This window comes from Convolutriloba macropyga, chromosome 2 (genome assembly GCF_964194025.1).
Source record: "Convolutriloba macropyga chromosome 2, txConMacr16.3, whole genome shotgun sequence".
Classification (NCBI taxonomy): Eukaryota; Metazoa; Xenacoelomorpha; order Acoela; family Convolutidae; genus Convolutriloba; species Convolutriloba macropyga.
Genome location: NC_134469.1, coordinates 28,221,685 through 28,242,218, shown reverse-complemented (window position 1 = coordinate 28,242,218; position 20,534 = coordinate 28,221,685). Strand labels below are relative to the sequence as shown.

General features: G+C 37.4%; 1 protein-coding gene across 2 annotated transcripts in view; it reads right to left on the bottom strand.

Moving 5' to 3' along the window:
- The window catches only part of LOC142358591 (piwi-like protein 1), a 72,930-nt gene extending 56,275 nt beyond the window's left edge, over positions 1–16,655 (bottom strand). Inside the window, exons 1-2 of one of the 2 annotated variants that reach the window (XM_075410018.1) lie at positions 16,633–16,655; positions 2,324–2,534 (exon numbers count right to left, since the gene is read on the bottom strand). In XM_075410018.1, coding sequence (XP_075266133.1) covers positions 2,324–2,534; positions 16,633–16,640 — 219 coding nt within the window. In that variant the 5' untranslated portion in view covers positions 16,641–16,655. Of the gene's footprint in view, positions 1–2,323; positions 2,535–2,675; positions 2,747–16,632 lie in introns of those variants that run through there. The other variant, XM_075410017.1, reaches the window with a different exon arrangement.
- Positions 16,656–20,534: the final 3,879 nt, after the last annotated feature.

The following is a 20,534-nucleotide window of genomic DNA, read 5'->3' as shown; positions in this document are numbered from 1 at the left end:
ACTCGCTTTTTCGCTCCATTTCCTGTTTCGGTATGACAAAAATCAATAATTTGACTTCAAAAATCATGAAAATGTGTGAACAGACCTAAAAAAGAAAAGACAGCAACCCAATACAAATTCTTTGAATTGTAAAAAACGATGTCCCCAATAAACCCTTATCGCTTCGCGGCTATAAGAAAAGATTGAAGAGAAAAAATATTAAGAGCAACATTCCGGTAATGCACTAGCAAAATTGGGGTTTTGAAGATTATCGCGTTTCTAAGTCTGATTTTGTTATTTTTTTTAAAAACATAGCCAGCAGATTGTCGGAAAATAGCCGCGATACACGATTGCGGCCTTCCGTGAATTGATTCTAAAAAGATAGACAGGTCGACCACCAGTCCTTTAATAGATCATAGACTTTTTGGGTAAGATTCCGACTGCCAATTTTATGACACATACATATAAGGAAAAAGCTCTAATATAGCCTTTTTAAAATTGATATTAGAAGTCGAAGACTCAAGACTAATACTCAAGAATTAGGGCATACAAGTTTAGCACTATTTAGATGCAAACCATTAACCTTTAAATAGTAAATGCTCACAAAATTTTAAGTTCAATGAGAGTTCAGTAGTCATTTTTGGGTGAGGTAAGTCACGAAATTAACTTAATCAGAAATGACGTCACGCACACAAATTTTAACTGCAAAGCAGCAGAAGTCAATGAGAAAGTCAACTCCAAGAAGTCAGGTCGTAAGAATCATCGATGAAGACGACAAATTAAAAACAAAGCAGGACAAGTCCTGACGTACAATTCAAAGAATTTTCATTGACGTAGAACGGACTATGAGTGAATTGCGAAAACCATTGCTCAAGAAATCAGATTAAAAAAACAAAATCAATGTCAAAATGCCTCTAGCGAGAAGAAAAAACCACTAGCAAGAAATGTCAATCTGATATTTAAAAAACTATGCCTAGAATGAACAATGAAAAAGGATTGAGAAAACCATTTAGAAAAAATCCGATAAAAAAAAATCGAAAAAACTAAAAATCAAAGTGAAATTGTCGCATGTGGACAAAAAACCACTAGCGAGAAATGTCCATCTGATTCTTAAAAAATCTAGGCCTAGAAAGAACAATGAAAGGATTGGGAAAACCAATTAGAAACTCGATCAAAAAAATCGAAAATCGAAAAAATCGAAAAGCGAATTATTTTGATGTCATTCTGGTGTTGAAGAGACTCCTGCTTCATAATTAAACAATACAGAGGCTATTATCATTACGAATAAGCATTAGAGATGCTAATTAAGACTTATAAGAACCAAGTTCGAGTAACGGGCATCTAAACCGCCCTTTATCGGTTTATCCCGTTTCTATTTCTGACTTTTGATACTGACTCTGTTCAATATGAATTGCTTTGCTGAGCAACAGCTGCCTAAAAAACTTTTAGCAGAATGAGAAGAAAGAAACTAATCAAGAGAAGTCGAAACGATTTCACTCAAAATGTTGAATAAGCTGTGAACTAAGGTAAAGCAAATAATTTTTATTCGACTAAGTAAAAAACAAACATAGCAGGACAAGTCCTGACGTACAATTCAAAGAATTTTCAAGAACGATGTAAAATTGCCGCATGAGAACAATAGCGATAAAGCGAATTTTTGTCCAAATACCGTTTTCTCAGTCAACCTTAAAATTAGAGCAAAAAAATTTCACGCCGAAAAACCACTCGCTTTTTAGCTCCATTTCCTGTTTCGGCGTGACGAAAATCACTACTCCAATTTGACTTCAAAATCATGAATTTGTGTGAACAGATCTTAAAAAAAACAGCACACCAATACAATTCAAATTCTTTTAATTGTAAAAAAAACAATGTCCCCAATAATAGCCGTTATCGCTTCGCGGCTATTAAAAAACTCTCTTTTCATCTCGAAGTGCTTTGCTGTGCAAGTGCTGTTTAAAAGCATTTTGAGCAGAATAAGCGGATAATGAAGCTAGCCCAGAGAAGTCAAAGATTTCATGCAAAATGTTCAACAAGCTGTGAACTAATAAGGTAAAGCGGAACAAATTTTTATTCAATGAAGTAAAAACAGCCGGACAAGTCAGGAAAAAATTAGAAAAATTTTAATTGACGAAAAAAACTAGACCTACAATGAACCATGAATGCAATGGAAAAACCATTTAGAAAAAACTACCACAAAATCGAAAAAGCATTACAATGCTTTTGAACCGTTCCTGAATCTGTTTCCTAGCATTAATTCTCAGAATACAATTGCGCAACCAATTTAACGATGACACGAGCATGCGATTTGGACAGTTCAGTAATTTTACACTCATAAGTTGACAACCTGTGGTGCAACAACTGGCGCGGCTCCTCTTCCTCTGCCTCTTCCTCTCATTGGCTGTGGTGCACTGCCAACCCCCACAGGTTGTCCACTTGAAACCGGTTGCGTCGGCGCTGGTGGCGCAGCTGCTGGCTCTGCGCTAGCCCCACGTCCTCGTCCCCTTCCCCTACCTCTGCCTGCCATTGGAAGTTCAACAAGAAATATCAAGATCAATCTGAAAACCAGTAATTTTAAATTGTATCACCCCATACCACTGCTCCCTGTGTGCAAGATTTTGAAGGTGCAGCTAAGAGTTCACCGTACAAAGATGCAATGCATTTCCGGTATTAGCTAATGGCTGATAACAGATATTAACCCACAAATGTCGGGAGAATTGCTCTCTAAGGACAGGCGGGTGGGGTGGACAAACATTTGACCACGCCGTATCTCGAACCATTGACCTCCTGATCCCCAACCAGAAGCACTGCCCACTCGAATATCAGGTCTTTCTTGTTTCTCTGCTTCAACCGACTTCAATTAGCAACAAGGAGTGAGAGCAATAGAGATCACTCAAAAATGAAGAACAAAAGCGTGAAAAAGTCACTTGAGACGTCAAAGAATGTTCAAGAAAAGCTCTAAAACGTCCAAGCAAAAAATTTGCATAAAAAAGAGCAATACACTTACAATAATTGCTATGAGTTTGTTCAAGAGCAATTAATAACAATGTAACATCATCACATATAGCTGGCAGATTACCAAAAAATAGCCGCAATAGCTTTGTAGATTTGCAGTCATAAAAAAAAACAGTAAAAAAGACAGACCAGAAAAATTCGTCTTTTCATTGAAGGCCGATATGTTATATTTTGATTAAAAATCTGTATAAGTTTTTGCTGCCTCTATTAGCTGCTCTCAAAGAACCTTCATTTAGAGTGACACCCACACCCATTTGACCTTATCTCTTTGAATTAAAGTAAAAAAAAGGTCAACTTCAAAGTGAGGAAATCATTTTTGAGAGTGAAGTTAGTCAAGTGTGACCAAAAATTTAATCACGCGAATGAACAAAAACAAAGAGCGAAAAATGACGTCACACACGCACTTCAGTTGAAATTTCATGAACGAATCATCAAAAAGCAGATTTGAAGTGATTGTGACGTCATATGGTCGGAACAAAAATCGCGACGACGAAATAAAAAAACCAAGAGAAGGCCTATAAAAGCCCCAGCTATCGCTGTGCAGCTATTAATAGTTAAACGAAAAATTGTTAAAGTCAATCAAACATTCACAAAACATTAAAACCCGAAAAAACCAACATTCTTTAAATTTTAAAGTTCCCCTCCCCACTAGACCTGGAATGGATCATGAATGCAATGGAAAAACTATTTAGAAAAAACTCCGACGAAATCGAAAAAGCATTAATTCTGTCAAATTCCCGCATCTGAATAAAAAAACACAAATGAGAAACAAATTTTCGTCGAAACAGTTTTATCACTCTACTTGAAGATTCTAATGAAAAAATAACACGCTGGAAAAACCACTAGCTTTTCCGCTTCACTTCCCGTTTCGGCGTGACAAACTCATCACTTCAATTTGACTAAAAAAATCATGAAAATATGGGAACAGATCTTAAAAGTCAGCCCCCTCATACAATTCAAATTCTTCGAATTGTAAAAAGGAGCGCTATAAAAGCCGGCGGAGAAACTGAGTGCGCTATTAAACAGAAGTCAAATTGCTGCACGTAAAAAATGTTTCGAGAACCGGATATTTGCTCAAGCACCAATTTCCCACTGCCTTTTAAAGTTAGTTCGAAAAAAAGACGCTTCAAACATGATCGATGTTTCACTCTCTTTACTACTCCAGGGTGACTATGATCACATTCTAATTTGACTTCTCATTTGCATAAAAAAGACCAACACGTTTACAATAATTACTATGAACTTCGTTCAAGAGCAATTAAAAGCCATAACTACAAGAGATCCAGTGTACACTTCGCAATATAACTGCGCACAAATTTCTCGATTCAAAAAGCGTGATTCAGCTTGTATTAATAGGAATTTGAAGACAGATCTGGTGGCTAAATTTGAGACTGCAATCACACTCGAACCAAGCTATTTGAAACCTTGCATATTCGAGGTACATTCAAACGATGTTTTTGTTTTTGTGCAGCATCATATACTCGGTCTTCTTTGGGTTCAATTTCCATTTAGGTACAACACCATTTATAACAAAAGCAATAGCATAGCTTTGTATTGTTTTTACCCAGAACAAATATTATCAGGTCGACAGTCAAACATTCCAAAACGAAAAGTTGCACCAAGATCCTGAATTTACTGCAATCACCGATATCTTCATCAAAAACAATCAAAACAAACCGGCTAGCGTCGGGAAATGCGTCCAGACAAGCCACGAGCGGTTAGCTCTGGTTTTAGTCAACTTGGGTTTAAGGGACGCTACCTGGTTTTAGTCAACTTGGGTTTAAGGGACGCTTAAAGTCAATCGAACATTCACAGAACATTTAAACCCGAAAAATCTATCATTCTTTAAAGTTTAAAGTTCCCCTCCCCACTAGACCTAGAATGGATCATGAATGCAATGGAAAAACTATTTAGAAAAAACTCCGACGAAATCGAAAAAGCATTAATTCTGTCAAATTCCCGCATCTGAATAAAAAAACACAAATGAGAAACAAATTTTCGTCGAAACAGTTTTATCACTCTACTTGAAGATTCTAATGAAAAAATAACACGCTGGAAAAACCACTAGCTTTTCCGCTTCACTTCCCGTTTCGGCGTGACAAACTCATCACTTCAATTTGACTAAAAAAATCATGAAAATATGGGAACAGATCTTAAAAGTCAGCCCCCTCATACAATTCAAATTCTTCGAATTGTAAAAAGGAGCGCTATAAAAGCCGGCGGAGAAACTGAGTGCGCTATTAAACAGAAGTCAAATTGCTGCACGTAAAAAATGTTTCGAGAACCGGATATTTGCTCAAGCACCAATTTCCCACTGCCTTTTAAAGTTAGTTCGAAAAAAAGACGCTTCAAACATGATCGATGTTTCACTCTCTTTACTACTCCAGGGTGACTATGATCACATTCTAATTTGACTTCTCATTTGCATAAAAAAGACCAACACGTTTACAATAATTACTATGAACTTCGTTCAAGAGCAATTAAAAGCCATAACTACAAGAGTTCCAGTGTACACTTCGCAATATAACTGCGCACAAATTTCTCGATTCAAAAAGCGTGATTCAGCTTGTATTAATAGGAATTTGAAGACAGATCTGGTGGCTAAATTTGAGACTGCAATCACACTCGAACCAAGCTATTTGAAACCTTGCATATTCGAGGTACATTCAAACGATGTTTTTGTTTTTGTGCAGCATCATATACTCGGTCTTCTTTGGGTTCAATTTCCATTTAGGTACAACACCATTTATAACAAAAGCAATAGCAAAGCTTTGTATTGTTTTTACCCAGAACAAATATTATCAGGTCGACAGTCAAACATTCCAAAACGAAAAGTTGCACCAAGATCCTGAATTTACTGCAATCACCGATATCTTCATCAAAAACAATCAAAACAAACCGGCTAGCGTCGGGAAATGCGCTCAGACAAGCCACGAGCGGTTAGCTCTGGTTTTAGTCAACTTGGGTTCAAGAGACGCTACCAGTAGGGGTGGATAGATGCGGTTCAGCGTAAGTTGTACGTGGCCGGAGGTGGGGGGGGGGGGGGGGGTCCAAACCTCAAAAAATTGCCTTTACCCTATGATTTTGTATTCACAGTAGCCTCGATTAACAGTACAATTCGACTACAAGCAGAGCTATAAAAGCTGCTGCGCTATTTAATGCCCTCCGTGCTTTACCAGTTTATCCTGTTTCCGGTAAGTTAAAACCGGCAGACAAAAAAATCAAGCAAGATAAAATCGTAAACATAGCCGACAGATTGCCGGAAAATAGCCCCGATAGATGCTTGTGGCCTTCCATGAATTGAAACAACTAAAGAAATAAGATAGACAGATCGGCCACCAGTCCTTCATTAGACTACTAGACCTTTTGGGTTAGATTCTGACTGTCAATTTTATGACAAATACGGCCTATAAGGAAAAGCCGTAAAGAACTTTTTTCAAAAATTGAAATTCGAAATCAAAAACTCAAGGCTAATTCTCAAGAATTAGGGCATATAAGTTTGGTACTACTTAGAAGCAAACCATTAACCTTTAAATAGCAAATGCTCAAAAAAATTTATGTTCCATGAGTGAGTTCAGTAGTCATTTTTAGGGTGAGGTCACACACACAAATTTTAACTGCAAAGCAGCAGAACTCAATGAGAAAGTCAATTCCAAGACGTCAGGTCGTAAGAATCTTCGATGTAGACGACGAATTAAAAACTAAGCAGGACAAGTCCTGACGTACAATTCAAAGAATCCATTGACGTAGAACGGACTATGAGTGAAATGGGAAAACCATTTCTAAAGAAATCAGATCAAAAAACAAAATCAATGTCAATATGCCGCTAGCGAGAAAAAAATCCACTAGCGATATGTCAATCTGATACTAAAAAAACTAGGCTTAGAATGAACTATGAAAGGATTGAGAAAAATAATTGAAAAAAAATCCGAACAAAAATCCAAAAAACAGTAAAAATCAAAGTGAAATTGCCGCAAGTGGACAAAAAGTCACTAACGAGAAAGCTAACTTTTGTTCGAACACCATTTATCGATCATTCAAACACCATTTTAATTCGTCGTCTCCATTTAAGAATCATCGATGGAGACGACGAAATAAAAACATAGCCGGCAGAATACCGGAAACGACTCGAATCGTCGCGCATTATAATCTCTAACCTAACCTTACCGAAATCAGAACATCAAAATAGACAAAAAAAAACAAAAGTAGCCCAACACACCAAATTAAAGTGTTTTAAAAATGCCGACAATTTTTTAGGTCCGGGTGAATGGGTAGATAGGTTGATAGGTTGGGCAGGTGGGTAGTGCTGTGGTAGTTGGGGGGGTGAGTCATGGGTAGTTAGGTGAAGGGAGGGGGTAGTTTGGGGGGTAGGTGGGGTGGGGGGTTAAGTTGGGGCGGCGGGGGGGGGGTTTGCGGTGTAGTTTAGAAAATTAGGGGTTACTTATATAGGAACAAAAAATCGCAACACGACCTCTTCCCCTTGAACAATAACAGCAATTCCTAATTACTATACATTACAAACGAAGCTACTGTTAAAGTCCAATGTTCGAACAGAAGTCAACAATCAAAAACGGAGGTAAATGCTCGAACAGAAAAAGTCAACATTCAAATCATGAACAAACTTGCTTACTGCTAAATAAAGCATAGCCGGCAGAATACCGGAAACGACACGAATCGTCGTGCATTATAATCTCTAACCTAACCTTACCAAAATCAGAACATCAAAATAGACCAGAGAAAAAAAACAAAAGTAGCCCAACAAACCAGTGTTTTAAAAATAGACAATTTTTAGGTGCGGAGGGAGCTAGGAGGGGTGGGTGGGTAGGTAGGTGTTTGGGGGGGGGGTAGATAGGTGGTGGGGGGGGGGGGGTTTGCGGTGTAGTTTAGATAATTAGGGGGACTTATATAGGAACAAAAAATCTCAAAATAACCTCTTCAACTTGAACATCACCAGCAGTTCCTAATTACTATACATTACAAACGAAGCCCAAGGTTCGAAAACAAAAGTCAACAATCAAAAACGGAGGTAAATGCAGGAACAAAAAGAAGTCAAAACTTAAGTCATGAACAAACTTGCTTTCTGCTAAAAAAAACCTGTAAATCTCAATACTCTTCGAGTCGTAAAAACCTGTAGAATGTCAATACTCCTCTTCGAGTCGCAAAAATCACGACGTCACCAATAAAAGCCGCTATAGCTTAGCGGCTATTAAAAAATAACCGACTCACAGTGCGAAATGGTAAAACAACTGGCAAGCAGTTGGCTTCATCAGCTAGCTGCACAAGATAGGAGTCTAGCTTTAGTTTAATTGAGGATATGGAGTGAGTATTAGGGGGAGTAGTGGAGAGGTTGGGGTGAGCCTGGGTAGGGGCCGGAGCTCCGGGTTCTGCGTCGAATGAGCTGCTGGGGTGATGGAGGGACGAGGGCATATTAAATGGGGAAACGTGTCCGCGGCAAGGTGGGAGGGGGTAGAGTGGCGTAGGTCGGAGGCGGTGTTAGGTAGGTGTGGGGGTAAGTTGGTGGCGAGGGGGTTTGTCCGTAAATTGAATAGGGATGATGGACGGTTATGGGAAGGAAACCTTCAAAATTAATTCGACCCTGAAAAATACCCTAGGCTTCCGATTACTATGCATAAGTAACTAAGCTATGGTTAAAGTTCGAAAACGAAAGTAAGCGTTCTAAGACAGAAACCAAAATTCGAAAGCACAAGTCATGAACAAACTTGCTTACTGCTAAAAAAAGCATAGCCGGTAGAATACCGGAAACGACTCGAATCGTCGTGCATTATAATCTCTAACCTAACCTTACCAAAATCAGAACATCAAAATAGACAAGCGAAATAAAACAAAAGTAGCCCAACAAACCAGTGTTTTAAAAATAGACAATTTTTTAGGTGCGGAGGGAGCTAGGAGGGGTGGCTCGGTAGGTAGGTGTTTGGGCGGGGGGGGGGGTAGATAGGTGGTGGGGGGGTTTGCGGTGTAGTTTAGATAATTAGGGGGACTTATTTAGGAACAAAAAATCTCAAAATGACCTCTTCAACTTGAACATCACCAGCAGTTCCTAATTACTATACATTACAAACGAAGCCCAAGGTTCGAAAACAAAAAGTCAACAATCAAAAACGGAGGTAAATACAGGAACAGAAAGAAGTCAAAACTTAAGTCATGAACAAACTTGCTTTCTGCTTTAAAAAAAACCTGTAAATCTCAATACTCTTCGAGTCGTAAAAACCTGTAGAATGTCAATACTCCTCTTCGAGTCGTAAAAACCACGACGTCACCAATAAAAGCCGCTACAGCTTCGCGGCTATTAAAAAATAACCGACTCACAGTGCGAAATGGTAAAACAACTGGCAAGCAGTTGGCTTCATCAGCAGCTAGCTGCACAAGATAGGAGTCTAGCTTTAGTTGAATTGAGGATAGGGAGTGAGTATTAGGGGGAGTAGTGGAGAGGTTGGGGTGAGCCCGGGTAGGGGCCGAAGCTTCTGGTTCTGCGTCGAATGAGGTGCTGGGGTGATGGAGGGACGAGGGCATATTAAATGGGGAAACGTGTCCGCGGCAAGGTGGAAGGGGGTAGAGTGGCGTAGGTCGGAGGCGGTGCTAGGTAGGTGTGGGGGTAAGTTGGTGGCGAGGGGGTTTGTCCGTAAATTGAATAGGGAAGATGGACGGTTATGGGAAGGAAACTTTAAAAATTATTTCGACCCTGAAAAATACCCTAAGCTTCCGATTACTTTGCATAAGTAGCTAAGCTATGGTTAAAGTTCGAAAACGAAAGTCAGCGTTCTAAGACATAAACCAATATTCGAAAGCACAAGTCTTGAACTAACTTGCTTCAGCTGAAAAAACATAGCGAGAAGACTCCGCAATCAACTCGAAGTGAAACTCAATTTATGCCCCAGCTAACGACTATCCAAATTAGAAACAATTTATCTCCAAATAGCGTTCAAAATGAGACAAACTGAGGAAACAATCAAGATTTGAGAATCAAATCATGATCATTTTCTCGTAAACTTTTAAGTTACTTTTCCAAAACCTTTGCCTAAAACACATTGCCGGATGTAGTTAGTTTACGTTTAGCAAATGGCTACAAGATAGACAAAAAAGAACAAACGATACATCAAAGAAAAACCGAGCAAACAAAAATAAAGAACCAAATCTAAAAATCTGTTCTTTTTTGTTAAAAGTTGCAGTTTCATTAACTGACGTTAACAAGCTTCATTCATTCAGCTGCCAAACTACAACCAAACCCACTGGAAAACACTTAAATAAGCAAAAAAAAATTGAAAAAGCAGAAATGCGTCATTCATTTTATGAAAATCCGGCTATCAAAATTCTGCTTGAAAAATATCTCTCCAATCAAACAAACCGACTAATGTCGGAAGAGTTGCTCTTGAACGACAAGCGGGTGGAAAAACATTTGACTCCGCCGAGATTCGAATCACTGACCTCCCGATCCATAACTATATGCACTGACCACTCGGCTATCAGGCCGTTGGTTGTTGATATTCTGCAACGGACTTTATAGTAGCAACAAGATTTTCTTCGGAGTGATAGCAATAGAGATCACTCAAAAATGAAACACGAAAGCGTGAAAAAGTCACCTGAGAAGTCAATGAAGGTTCTAGCTAACTTCTGAAATTCATCTGTAAGGAAGCTTGTCTGATTATCCAGAATTATATCATTCAAATTTCTGATCATTATGATTCGATTAAAATAAAAACCTAGAGACTGCGTTAAATTGGCTTCCAAAACAGGCAAGTTACTATGCAAAACTACATTTTGTCGTAAAAACCCTGTACAATACCAATACGCCTCTCCGAGTCGTAACAACCCGTAGAATACCAATAATCCTCTTCGAATCGTAAAAAGATGACGACTAATATAATTCCTGATTGTTTGAGAGCAATTAATGAGAGCAACTTTATTTGAGAGCAACTAATAATCATTTGAAGACCTCGCTATCAGACTCATTGCCAGACCAATCTTTATACTCTTCAAAATTACAAGGATGTTTCAACATACTCAAGTGATGGACAATATAATCTCATGTTCGGTTGTGATAGTTTCATATTAAGTCCCACGTGTCATTTAATTATATAGTCGGCTAAATATTTATTTTTAGTAATTTTAACATAAGATGCCGAATGAAATTGATTACGAGTGCCGAAAGCAGCAGTCTGTGCATAATTTATGTTTGCGTGGTTTTGCATGCGTTAACTTAGCATTTCTATGAACAAAACTGTTCATTGCTAGTCAGGACTAAGTATTGTAGGTGACGCAAACATTAAAACAATTAAAACCATTGCCACAATTTCTTCCAGTTGGGTTCTGGGAAGCCAATGGAAGTATTGGCTTCCCAGAACCCAACTGGAAGAAATTGTGTAAAATTGTGTAAACTTGAGTAAAACAAATGCATGCCAATTGTAATCGCTTCACATATTTTGCCCACAGCCATGAATTCACGCACCGTTGGTTGTACAAGTGAGTTTAAGAAATTGGAGTTTTATTAGGCAAGTGTTGCCCATACAAAGACAATTTATCTTAGTTTTTTATAGAGCAATCTGGAGAGCATTTTCGGGAAAAACAACCGGAAAAAACCCACCAATAATGGATACGAGAGAACCACAAAGGAAAACACCTCAAGGAGGAAGATAAAGCCCCACTTGACTACACTCGTTAACAAATTAAAACGTTCAAATAGCAGAATTAGTGTTTTTGAGGGGCATTTCCAGTTAACATTCCGAACTCCCTTTTTCGATGAATAAACCAAAATCCATAGAACTTCAATTGTTCTACATTCTAAAGGGTTGAAGGTACCTATGGAGAAAATCCAGATACAAGTTTGCCAGTTTTCCGTTAGAGCTGTAAGTTGTTCTACGTGAAATCTGTTCAACTCGATCATGATAATTCTTAAATTCACCCTGCTAAAACTTGTTAGTGGTGGTGATTGAACCTGGGACCTCTGATTGTGGCTGACGTGGAACCACTGTATTAAATGTGATGTTTACGTACAAGTACAAGAAATGTATGTAGAAGAATGTGTAGAAGAATGTATAACATAAAATGTTATGTATGTTGTTAATAATGATTACTAATTTAATTATTCATCAGCTGTTCCCATAGTGCCGTATAAGAACGTGGCTCAATTGCCGATGTCACAATTTATATGAATGTATATGATATGCATGTCAAATTATATTATTAATGCTGAACTTAAATCTCCACTTATCTATTGCACCCGTAGTCATTTTTTCATATTACTGAGACAAGGATCGAGCCCAATTTGAGTGGACTATGTTAATTGAAAGCATACGGAACATTTGCTTGAACGTTTTTATGAAAAACAATTTCTTTAAAACTTAGGAAGTATTATTTCACATAACTAGGCAAATAACTGTCTGAGATATTTTGACTTATTAAAGCTCGGGGTGACAAAAGGATGTGGCTATAACTCTATTTGAGTAATAGTTATTCGCGTTAAAAATCAGTATCATTCATGTTCAATAAAAGCGACGAGATATTGAGTGACCGAAAAACAGATCGAAAGCACAATAGATCGAAAACAGGAAAATTGGGAAAATAGATCGAAAATTAATCTGTTCTCATTGGCCGAAAATATACGTCATTTGCGAGCTGGCAAAATTTACCGCATCCGTCACTGCCTCACAAGCCATGACTATGCCTTAGCGGCTCGTGGGACTTGATATGAATCTATCACAATCGAAAATATTGTGACCGAATAGGTTATGCGCTGTATTATACGTTAAGCGCTCAAAACTCATCGGCAAATAAATTTCAATAATTCACTTTTTCATCTGTTGTCCCAAATTTTGCTTTCGATATGTTGCCCTTCGATCTATTGTCCTAGCACGAAAATATTGATCAATTTTGTTAACGATTCTCGCTAGTGTCCGGATTATCCGACGTGAAAATTAGCCGAAAATGTAAAAAAAAGGAAATTAGAATTAATTGCTGAGATAATTGATTGATGAGAATTGAGGAATTCGGACAATAGATCGAAAAAAAATCTCAAGTTGTGTTGGCCAAATTGGCAGATTTGGGCACTTATTCGTTATACTGCAAATTTTATGTTCTACCGTGATATTTGTTTGGTTTTATAGGATTCATACCAAGTCCCACGGGCCGCTAATATCATGTGAGGCATGGACGGATGTGGCAAATTTACGCCAGCGTGCAGATGAATCTTAATTTCGGCCAATGAGAAAAGTTTAATTTTCCATCTTCCCTATTTTTCTGTTTCCGACCTATTGTTCTTTCGATCTATTATGCAGTCCCCCAATATTTTGTCACTTATTGAGCATGAATGACACTTATTTTTAACGAGAATAACAACGACTCAAATAGAATTATAGCCAGAACATTTCAGCCAATGAGAAAAGAGAATTTTAGATCTGTTGTCTCAACTTTTCTGTTTTCAATCAATTGTCCTTTCCATCTAATGTCCCAATGTCCATCTAATGTCTAGTAAGGCCATACCTCAGCAGCCTATGGTACTTGATATCAATCTATCAAAACCAAACAAATTATAACGACCGAATATGTTATCCTCTCAAAAAAATTTGGAGTTTCCTATTGTAGCCCCCCTCATGAAATTATACCCCCAGTTATGGTATATTTACCACGATTGGGGGACTATAAATTATCTGACCACTAAACTGGGATGGTGCTATATTGGCAAAGACAAAATTTGTGGGTTCTCAAAGATGATTGTTTAATGTCTCCTTTTCCTCTAACATTCCATTCGGCTAATTTCCATTTCGGCTTATATTGAAGGCACCATTCGCGCTAAATAGCGTAGCAATGTTTTGCAAATCGCATCTAATTGGATGCAAAAGAAAACTACAGAAAAAAAGTTTTTGCAGGCTAAACAAAATCAATTTTAATTAACTGGCGTTTTCTATATTAGCAGAGGGGTTTGTAAAAATCATACATCTAAGGACCTTACTTTATCAATAACAAAATTCACCCAATGATTTAGTCAAAAAGAGAATTTCTCGGCGGTTATACAGTAAATGAAATTAAAATTTCACTAGTATTTAAAACTGCTGGCAATATTCGGGAAGACGCCGGGAGAGCCGAGCAGGCGCAGAGCAGAATGCCATAAAATGAGATTTAAAGCCGAATATTTCCCTTGCTCTGATTGCTTGTTCATGCTTCCCTAATTTTAAGAAGCAAGACTTTGCATTGTGCATTCAACAATTTGAGCAAGTTAAACAGATTTCACAACCTGTGACTCAAAATACTGCTACTTGTGAAAAACTTGCAAACTTCTATCTGAATTTCCTCTGTAAGGAAGCTTTTCTGATTATGCAGAATTATATCAATTAAATTTCTGATCATTATGATTCAATTGTTATAAAAACCTAGAGAAACTGCCTTAAATTGGCTTCCAAAACAGGCAGTTTACTATGCAAAACTGCATTTTGTGCGTTTTACTTTGTTAAACAGTAACGAAATAGCGTAACGAAGGTGGATCCGTGGCCGCGCCCGTTAAGCTAGCTCGTGCCTCCCAATTTTTGCGGAAGAATGACACTAGTTTTGTGTTACTACTAGAAATTCTAGCGTGGATATTGGCAAAAAATTCTTTGCGGAAGAATAGCACTAGTTTTTGGGTTACTTCAAAACTTTTGGCGTGGATAGAGTTAACACTGGTCGAAAAAAGTAAACGCTCAAATTGCAAATTTACATGTAAAATTTCTTTTTTGAGAAGCCAATATTAGTCAACATATTTGAAAGTTTTCGATTTTAATATCAATCGACGCAGAATCATCAGAAATTGAATTTCTAATTTAATCTGTTTTTGGACAAACTGACAAGCTTTTAAAAGAAATCGGGATATGAGCCAATTTTCTTTAAGCAGCTGTATTTTTTGTCGCACATGAAGTCTGTTGAACTTGCTCATGTCTCCATATTTTCAAACAATGTTTTGAATTTTGAACGTCCATTTGCACCCCCACTTATACATGTTATAGAATATTGGCTGCATTTCATACACTTACATGTACAATTATGTACAAACGGCATTTACAATTTAATTATGTAGCAAGTTTTGAAATTAGGACATGTACAGTAATTCAACTTAAATTATAATGCAAGCAGACAGTTAACAACACGTGTTTTTAATATTTTTCCGCTTTTCTTTCACAGGAATAGCTTTATGAAACTATTTTTTTGACAATCGGAAACCAAAATTCATCCATTCGTCTACCGGTACCGGCAATTTATTATGACTAAAATGAGGGATCTCTATGGACCGAAAAGTAAATATTTGGGGATGTAAATTGACTAAGCTTGTCAGTTTATGGAAAAATAGATCTATTAAACTTCTGAAGATTGTGTTGATTGATATAAGAAAAAGCAAAATTTGGGGAATCTTTTCCGCTAGCGCCCCCCCCCCCAGTAAATTAGGCACCTCTTTTTGTATCCCTCCAGTAAATTAGGCACCCCCTTTTGTATCTGTTTAAACATTATGTATGCATTTCAGTTATTACCATGCAAACGTGCGAATAGGCATTTAGAAAATACTACTAGAGCGGAGGTTTGAAAATAATATGTGTACAGTAATAAGTCACTGCATATAGTCTAAAGATCGGAGACGTCTTAACAAATAGACGTACCAAAATGTAGAATTTTCAACGAATCTGATTGGTTGAGAAATTTAAGACACTGTACCTTTATGCGTTCAATAGGCCTAGATTGGACATAACCCAATTATAGATTATAATTTTTACCGCATCTGGCCATGCCTCGCGGGCCATGGCCATGCCTCAGCGGCCCGTGGGACTTGATATGAATCTATCACAACCGAACATGAGATCAGTTTCCTCCAAGAAATATGATTTTTCTCTGTCGGCTTATCGCGACTTCTGCGCAATTTTACGCTAGCATTCATATCCTATTTTAAAACATGGACAGTTTGTTGAGCAATCAGCCAATCAGAAAACACTATTCCCATTTTCTCAATTGTGATTGGCCAGCAATAAAATTTCTATATTTTGGTACGTCTGCCACTTTCACTAGCGCCTAAACATCAACCAAAAATTTGTTCCTATTGCATTTTTTAAGTAATTACGAGCTTTGTTACATATAAGGTTGTTGATGTATTTTACCAGGAACGATACTATGGAAAGAGAAAACCTTTTCAGAAGGGAGCACAATAAATTTTTGGGGGGTGCCTAAATTTCGGCTATATAGGACTGGGGTCGCTCGCGGAAAAGATCCAATTTGAGCTGCCTAAAATTCACTTCAAAACGGGCAGTTTACCATACAAAACTGCAATTTGTACGTTTACTTTTATCAATAAGTAAAAAAGCTGCGAAATGCTTTAGCGGCCCGTGGGCCTTGGATGAAACTATCACAACAACAAATTATACGACCAAAGTTAAATGTTAACGGTGGTGGTCAAGCAAGCCGATAGGCAAGCAAGCCGAATTTCGAAATGAGGCCAGGTAAGCAGAAAAATTTTGGGATACCCGCATTTTAGGTTGCCCCGACTTACTTTGCGTTCACCAATGTTAACACGGGGGTTTATTTCCGCGGGAGTTATTTCCTATTAAAATCAGGCTGGGGGTTATTTTCCGCGAGGGTTAAGATCCCTGGAGAGAGACTAATGTTGAAACTCACCCAAACATTAATGCGTTATAAAATTTATCGATAGCCACCCACATTCTGTGCTTTTAAAATGAGCAATCTAGGAGGCGGGTCTCTAATGAGATAGTAGTGACAGAATGCATTTGCTCGTGGTAAATTGAAAACAACCATAAAGTAAATTGATAAAGAGACTATAGCACAATTTCAAAATTGAGGGCTTCATCCATTAATGGCGGATTTAATCAACATAACGCCTTACGTAGAAACAACTTGAACACTGCAGCCCTCAGGCTGTGGAGGTAATCAAAACGAATATACTTCATGTTTAGATCCCTTTCTTGTCTGGTTGAAAGGACTGATTAGTTTTGGGATCCGAATGTCCCAAAAATCAGTAATTTTGTAAAGCGAATCCGTCTTTAAAATCTCAGGAAAACTCAAATATGAAATGGACAAAGTGGTAATCACCACACAAAAATCCTCTATAAATATCGCTGTAATAGCTCAATAATTCGCAATAAATTTGATAAATTATTCATCAAAATGGCTCTTAATAATTTGAAAGTTTAGCAGGAAGTGAGACGAGGTTAATTTGAACCAAATATATAAAAGAACAACTTGTTTTGAGTTGTTGTAAAATGTAAAATGAGTTGTGAGTGAACAAAAGAGCAACACTGCATGAGTCATTTTCACTTTATCTGCGCATGTTTTGATAGAGACAAGAGTTCACACTATTTTCACTTCAGTGCATTGAACTTACTGTTCACAAAGCCGAACAAGGCACTAAAATCTACAAAACACCTTATCGGAACATGCAATCAGCTGGTACGTGCATTAGACTTGTTAGGGACATACTCTGTCTTTCCTAATTAAATCATAGCAATTGTCAGTTGTCGGATCTATTCTCTTTTTCTGGTTATCTCCCCCCCCCCCCCAAGCTTAGCACAGAACTTATGCGTCCCCCGGCCGCAAGTGATATTTTATATATGAAAACGTGCTATCTAAAACACAAATGGGGGTCGTAAAAAATGCGGGGGAAACAGAATAGATAATTCATTTGTCCTATTATGATGGCTAAATTAGGCCAAACTAGTGATTGGTGTGAGCCTACCAACACCTCTGTGTCATTTAATTTTAATTACAAAATATTTGTCGGCTTAGCGAACAGTACGTTTAGAAAATTCTAATTTAAATTCTACATCTTGTTTAAACATGGCGCTCCATCTCTAATTGGTCAATTAGGAACTCAACGTAGTGTACATATTGAGAATATATTTTGTATAGTTTGTAGGAACGGGGACGGCTATTTCCATATTTTGCTTGTCAGTCTCGAACATTTGTTACAATATGACAATTATCGTTTTTAAGCAGATCAAGCGTGGTCCAATTCAAACTCAAAAAGTTACCACCAACATCCTTAATTTATTGTAATCCCAGAATGAGAATATGTGCAACCATCAAATAATAATAAACCAGAGCCCCATAGCACAATTGCCGAGAAAATAGGAGAAAAAGTCTCAAAGACTTTGCCAGGGTCATCTTTACACTTCAACAACCAATGCAAAGATACCGAAAAATAATTACGGATCTTTTCTAATTACGGAACCCCCAACACCCCCCCCCCCCCCCCACCGCAGTCTGCTTATGATCCCCTGAAACAAGTAAAGCTTGGTTCTTGGAGAAACTTCAATTGAAAGATAGTGGAAGATTGGATTGGTTTTTGCTCCCAATTGTCAGAAAATTACTGCAGAAATTGAAACGAAACAAATGAAGAAAAACAAAACTTACAGGACGATTAACGGATCTTTTCAACAATTGCCACCCCTCCTTTTCCCTCCCCCTCCCCTTGGTACCTAGTAGAGAATCACCCCTTCTGTGCTATACTTTACCTAAAATTACTTGGCCTACAGTTTAGATAGCCGAATATCTGCACGGTGGGATGTAATCCGAAAATCGCGTGTCGGTTATCGCGGCTGCAACCAAAATTCAGAACCGCAAGTTCACTGAAAATTACTCCAAATAATTCTATATACACCAACAACAGAAGCTAAACCTTGAGAAGCTCAAAAAACTAATCAGACCACTTCGCCTACGGTATCTTTCATTGGTGCAACGAAAAAAAGAACAACGACGGTTGATATGAAAACCCACCAAAAAGTAGACGTCTTAGAAAAATATAAACAGCATAGATAAAAGCATATAAACAAGAACAGAATAAATTTGTTGGCGATGGGGCACACTTTATTCTGTCTCCATTAAATTGAGACAGTATGGCGAAACCGTAATTCATGACAATAAAAACCGGTAAGAAGCCAGAAAATTAGGAAGTTTTATAGAAAAAAAATATTTTACCTTTCCTAATTGAATTGAATTTTTCCAATAAACCACAGTCACCAGGAAATGCGGACGATCGGAACAGGTAAGAGATCAGAAACCAAAATGTCAAACGACAAGAAAAAGAATTTAAGTAATGTCATTGGATTGAATTTTGATAATGACGCCCTTCTACCATTTTAATTGTTGTTATATTTGCAAACGCTATGTTGAAATTCCAGCGATCACTTATTTAGCTGAAGACACAGGTTGTCAGTTAAAAGTTAATATTTTGCTATATTAGTTTTGGGATCACGGAGAACCAACATCTCGGATCAGAGTAATTTCGGCGAATTGAGATTTCCTTTTTTCTATTAACTTAGAATGTGGTGATAGCAGAAAACCCGGCAACAATGGAACAATGACGTGTTGGAGAATGTCGATGCCATTTACTATATATGAATGTTGCGATTGAAACTTCATTTGTTCAGCCATTAGCATATGTTCAACATAAAACATCTCAAAGCGAGTTCGAATTGCTGATGAACTACAGAAGAGTCAACCATTGACTATATGCCTGACGAAAACGTGGCTCAAGGATAATTCTAACAGAAAAAGCATTCTCCATAAGGGCTAACAGGAGATTACTACAAGCGACCGCAAAACCTCTGAAGAAGTAGGGGTTGGGATATTTGTACGGATGGATGAACAACAAACAATAAAAGTTTAATAGTACAAATATTTAAATTTTCACTGTGAAAACCGACACAAAAATGGGAAAAAGAGTTTCGTCAATATCAAACCGAATACAATTATGAATGAAATATCGGAAACTTTTCAAAAATTTCACGAAGAAATAACTCTATTGCACATTATTCGTAGCGATTTTAATATTGACTTTAATATCAAAAATAGAAACCGAAAAAACCAAGTCGGCTGTAAGTGATCACTAAACTGTCCAAATTATGTTCTTTGATTACGTCGAAATGACTGAACCACTTAAAAAAGTTTTAAAGAGATCGGTCCATTCTTGAAAACAAATTAATTTCAGAAAAAGATTTTTAAAATAAAGGACAAATTAAGCAGACTTACACAGCAGTTTTACGCAAGAGATTGTGATCCTGCTTTTGGAAAGTTCCAAGAATCTATCATTAAAAAAGTTAGCAATTAAATTTGATTGAAAAGATCAACCAAATCGGATTGACAACATTAAAAGAAATTTAGCAAAAAACAGCGGTTATACCAGTTTATTTCAGACACAAAAATAATGGAAACAAGGAGAATTTCGACAAAATCAAGAACAAGCTGCCAAAAAAATAAAGAAAAAAAGAATGTTTCAGCAAAACGAAAAGAAAAGGAATTACAGCAGCTTTTTCAGAACAATAAAAAATTAAGCGGAAACACGAAAGGAACGTAAAGAAATAAACTGAAAGCTTCAACAATTTCTTCACAACTATCGGTAAAATTTTGTCGAATAGATTAATTGACCCTGTAAAACATGGAAACATAGCTGGCAGCTTGAAATAGCTGGCCAGAAAATAGCCGCAATAGCTTCGTAGATCTGCAGTCTCAAAAAAACAGACAAAAAAGTCTTTTCATTGAAGGCTGAGAGTGTTATATTTTGA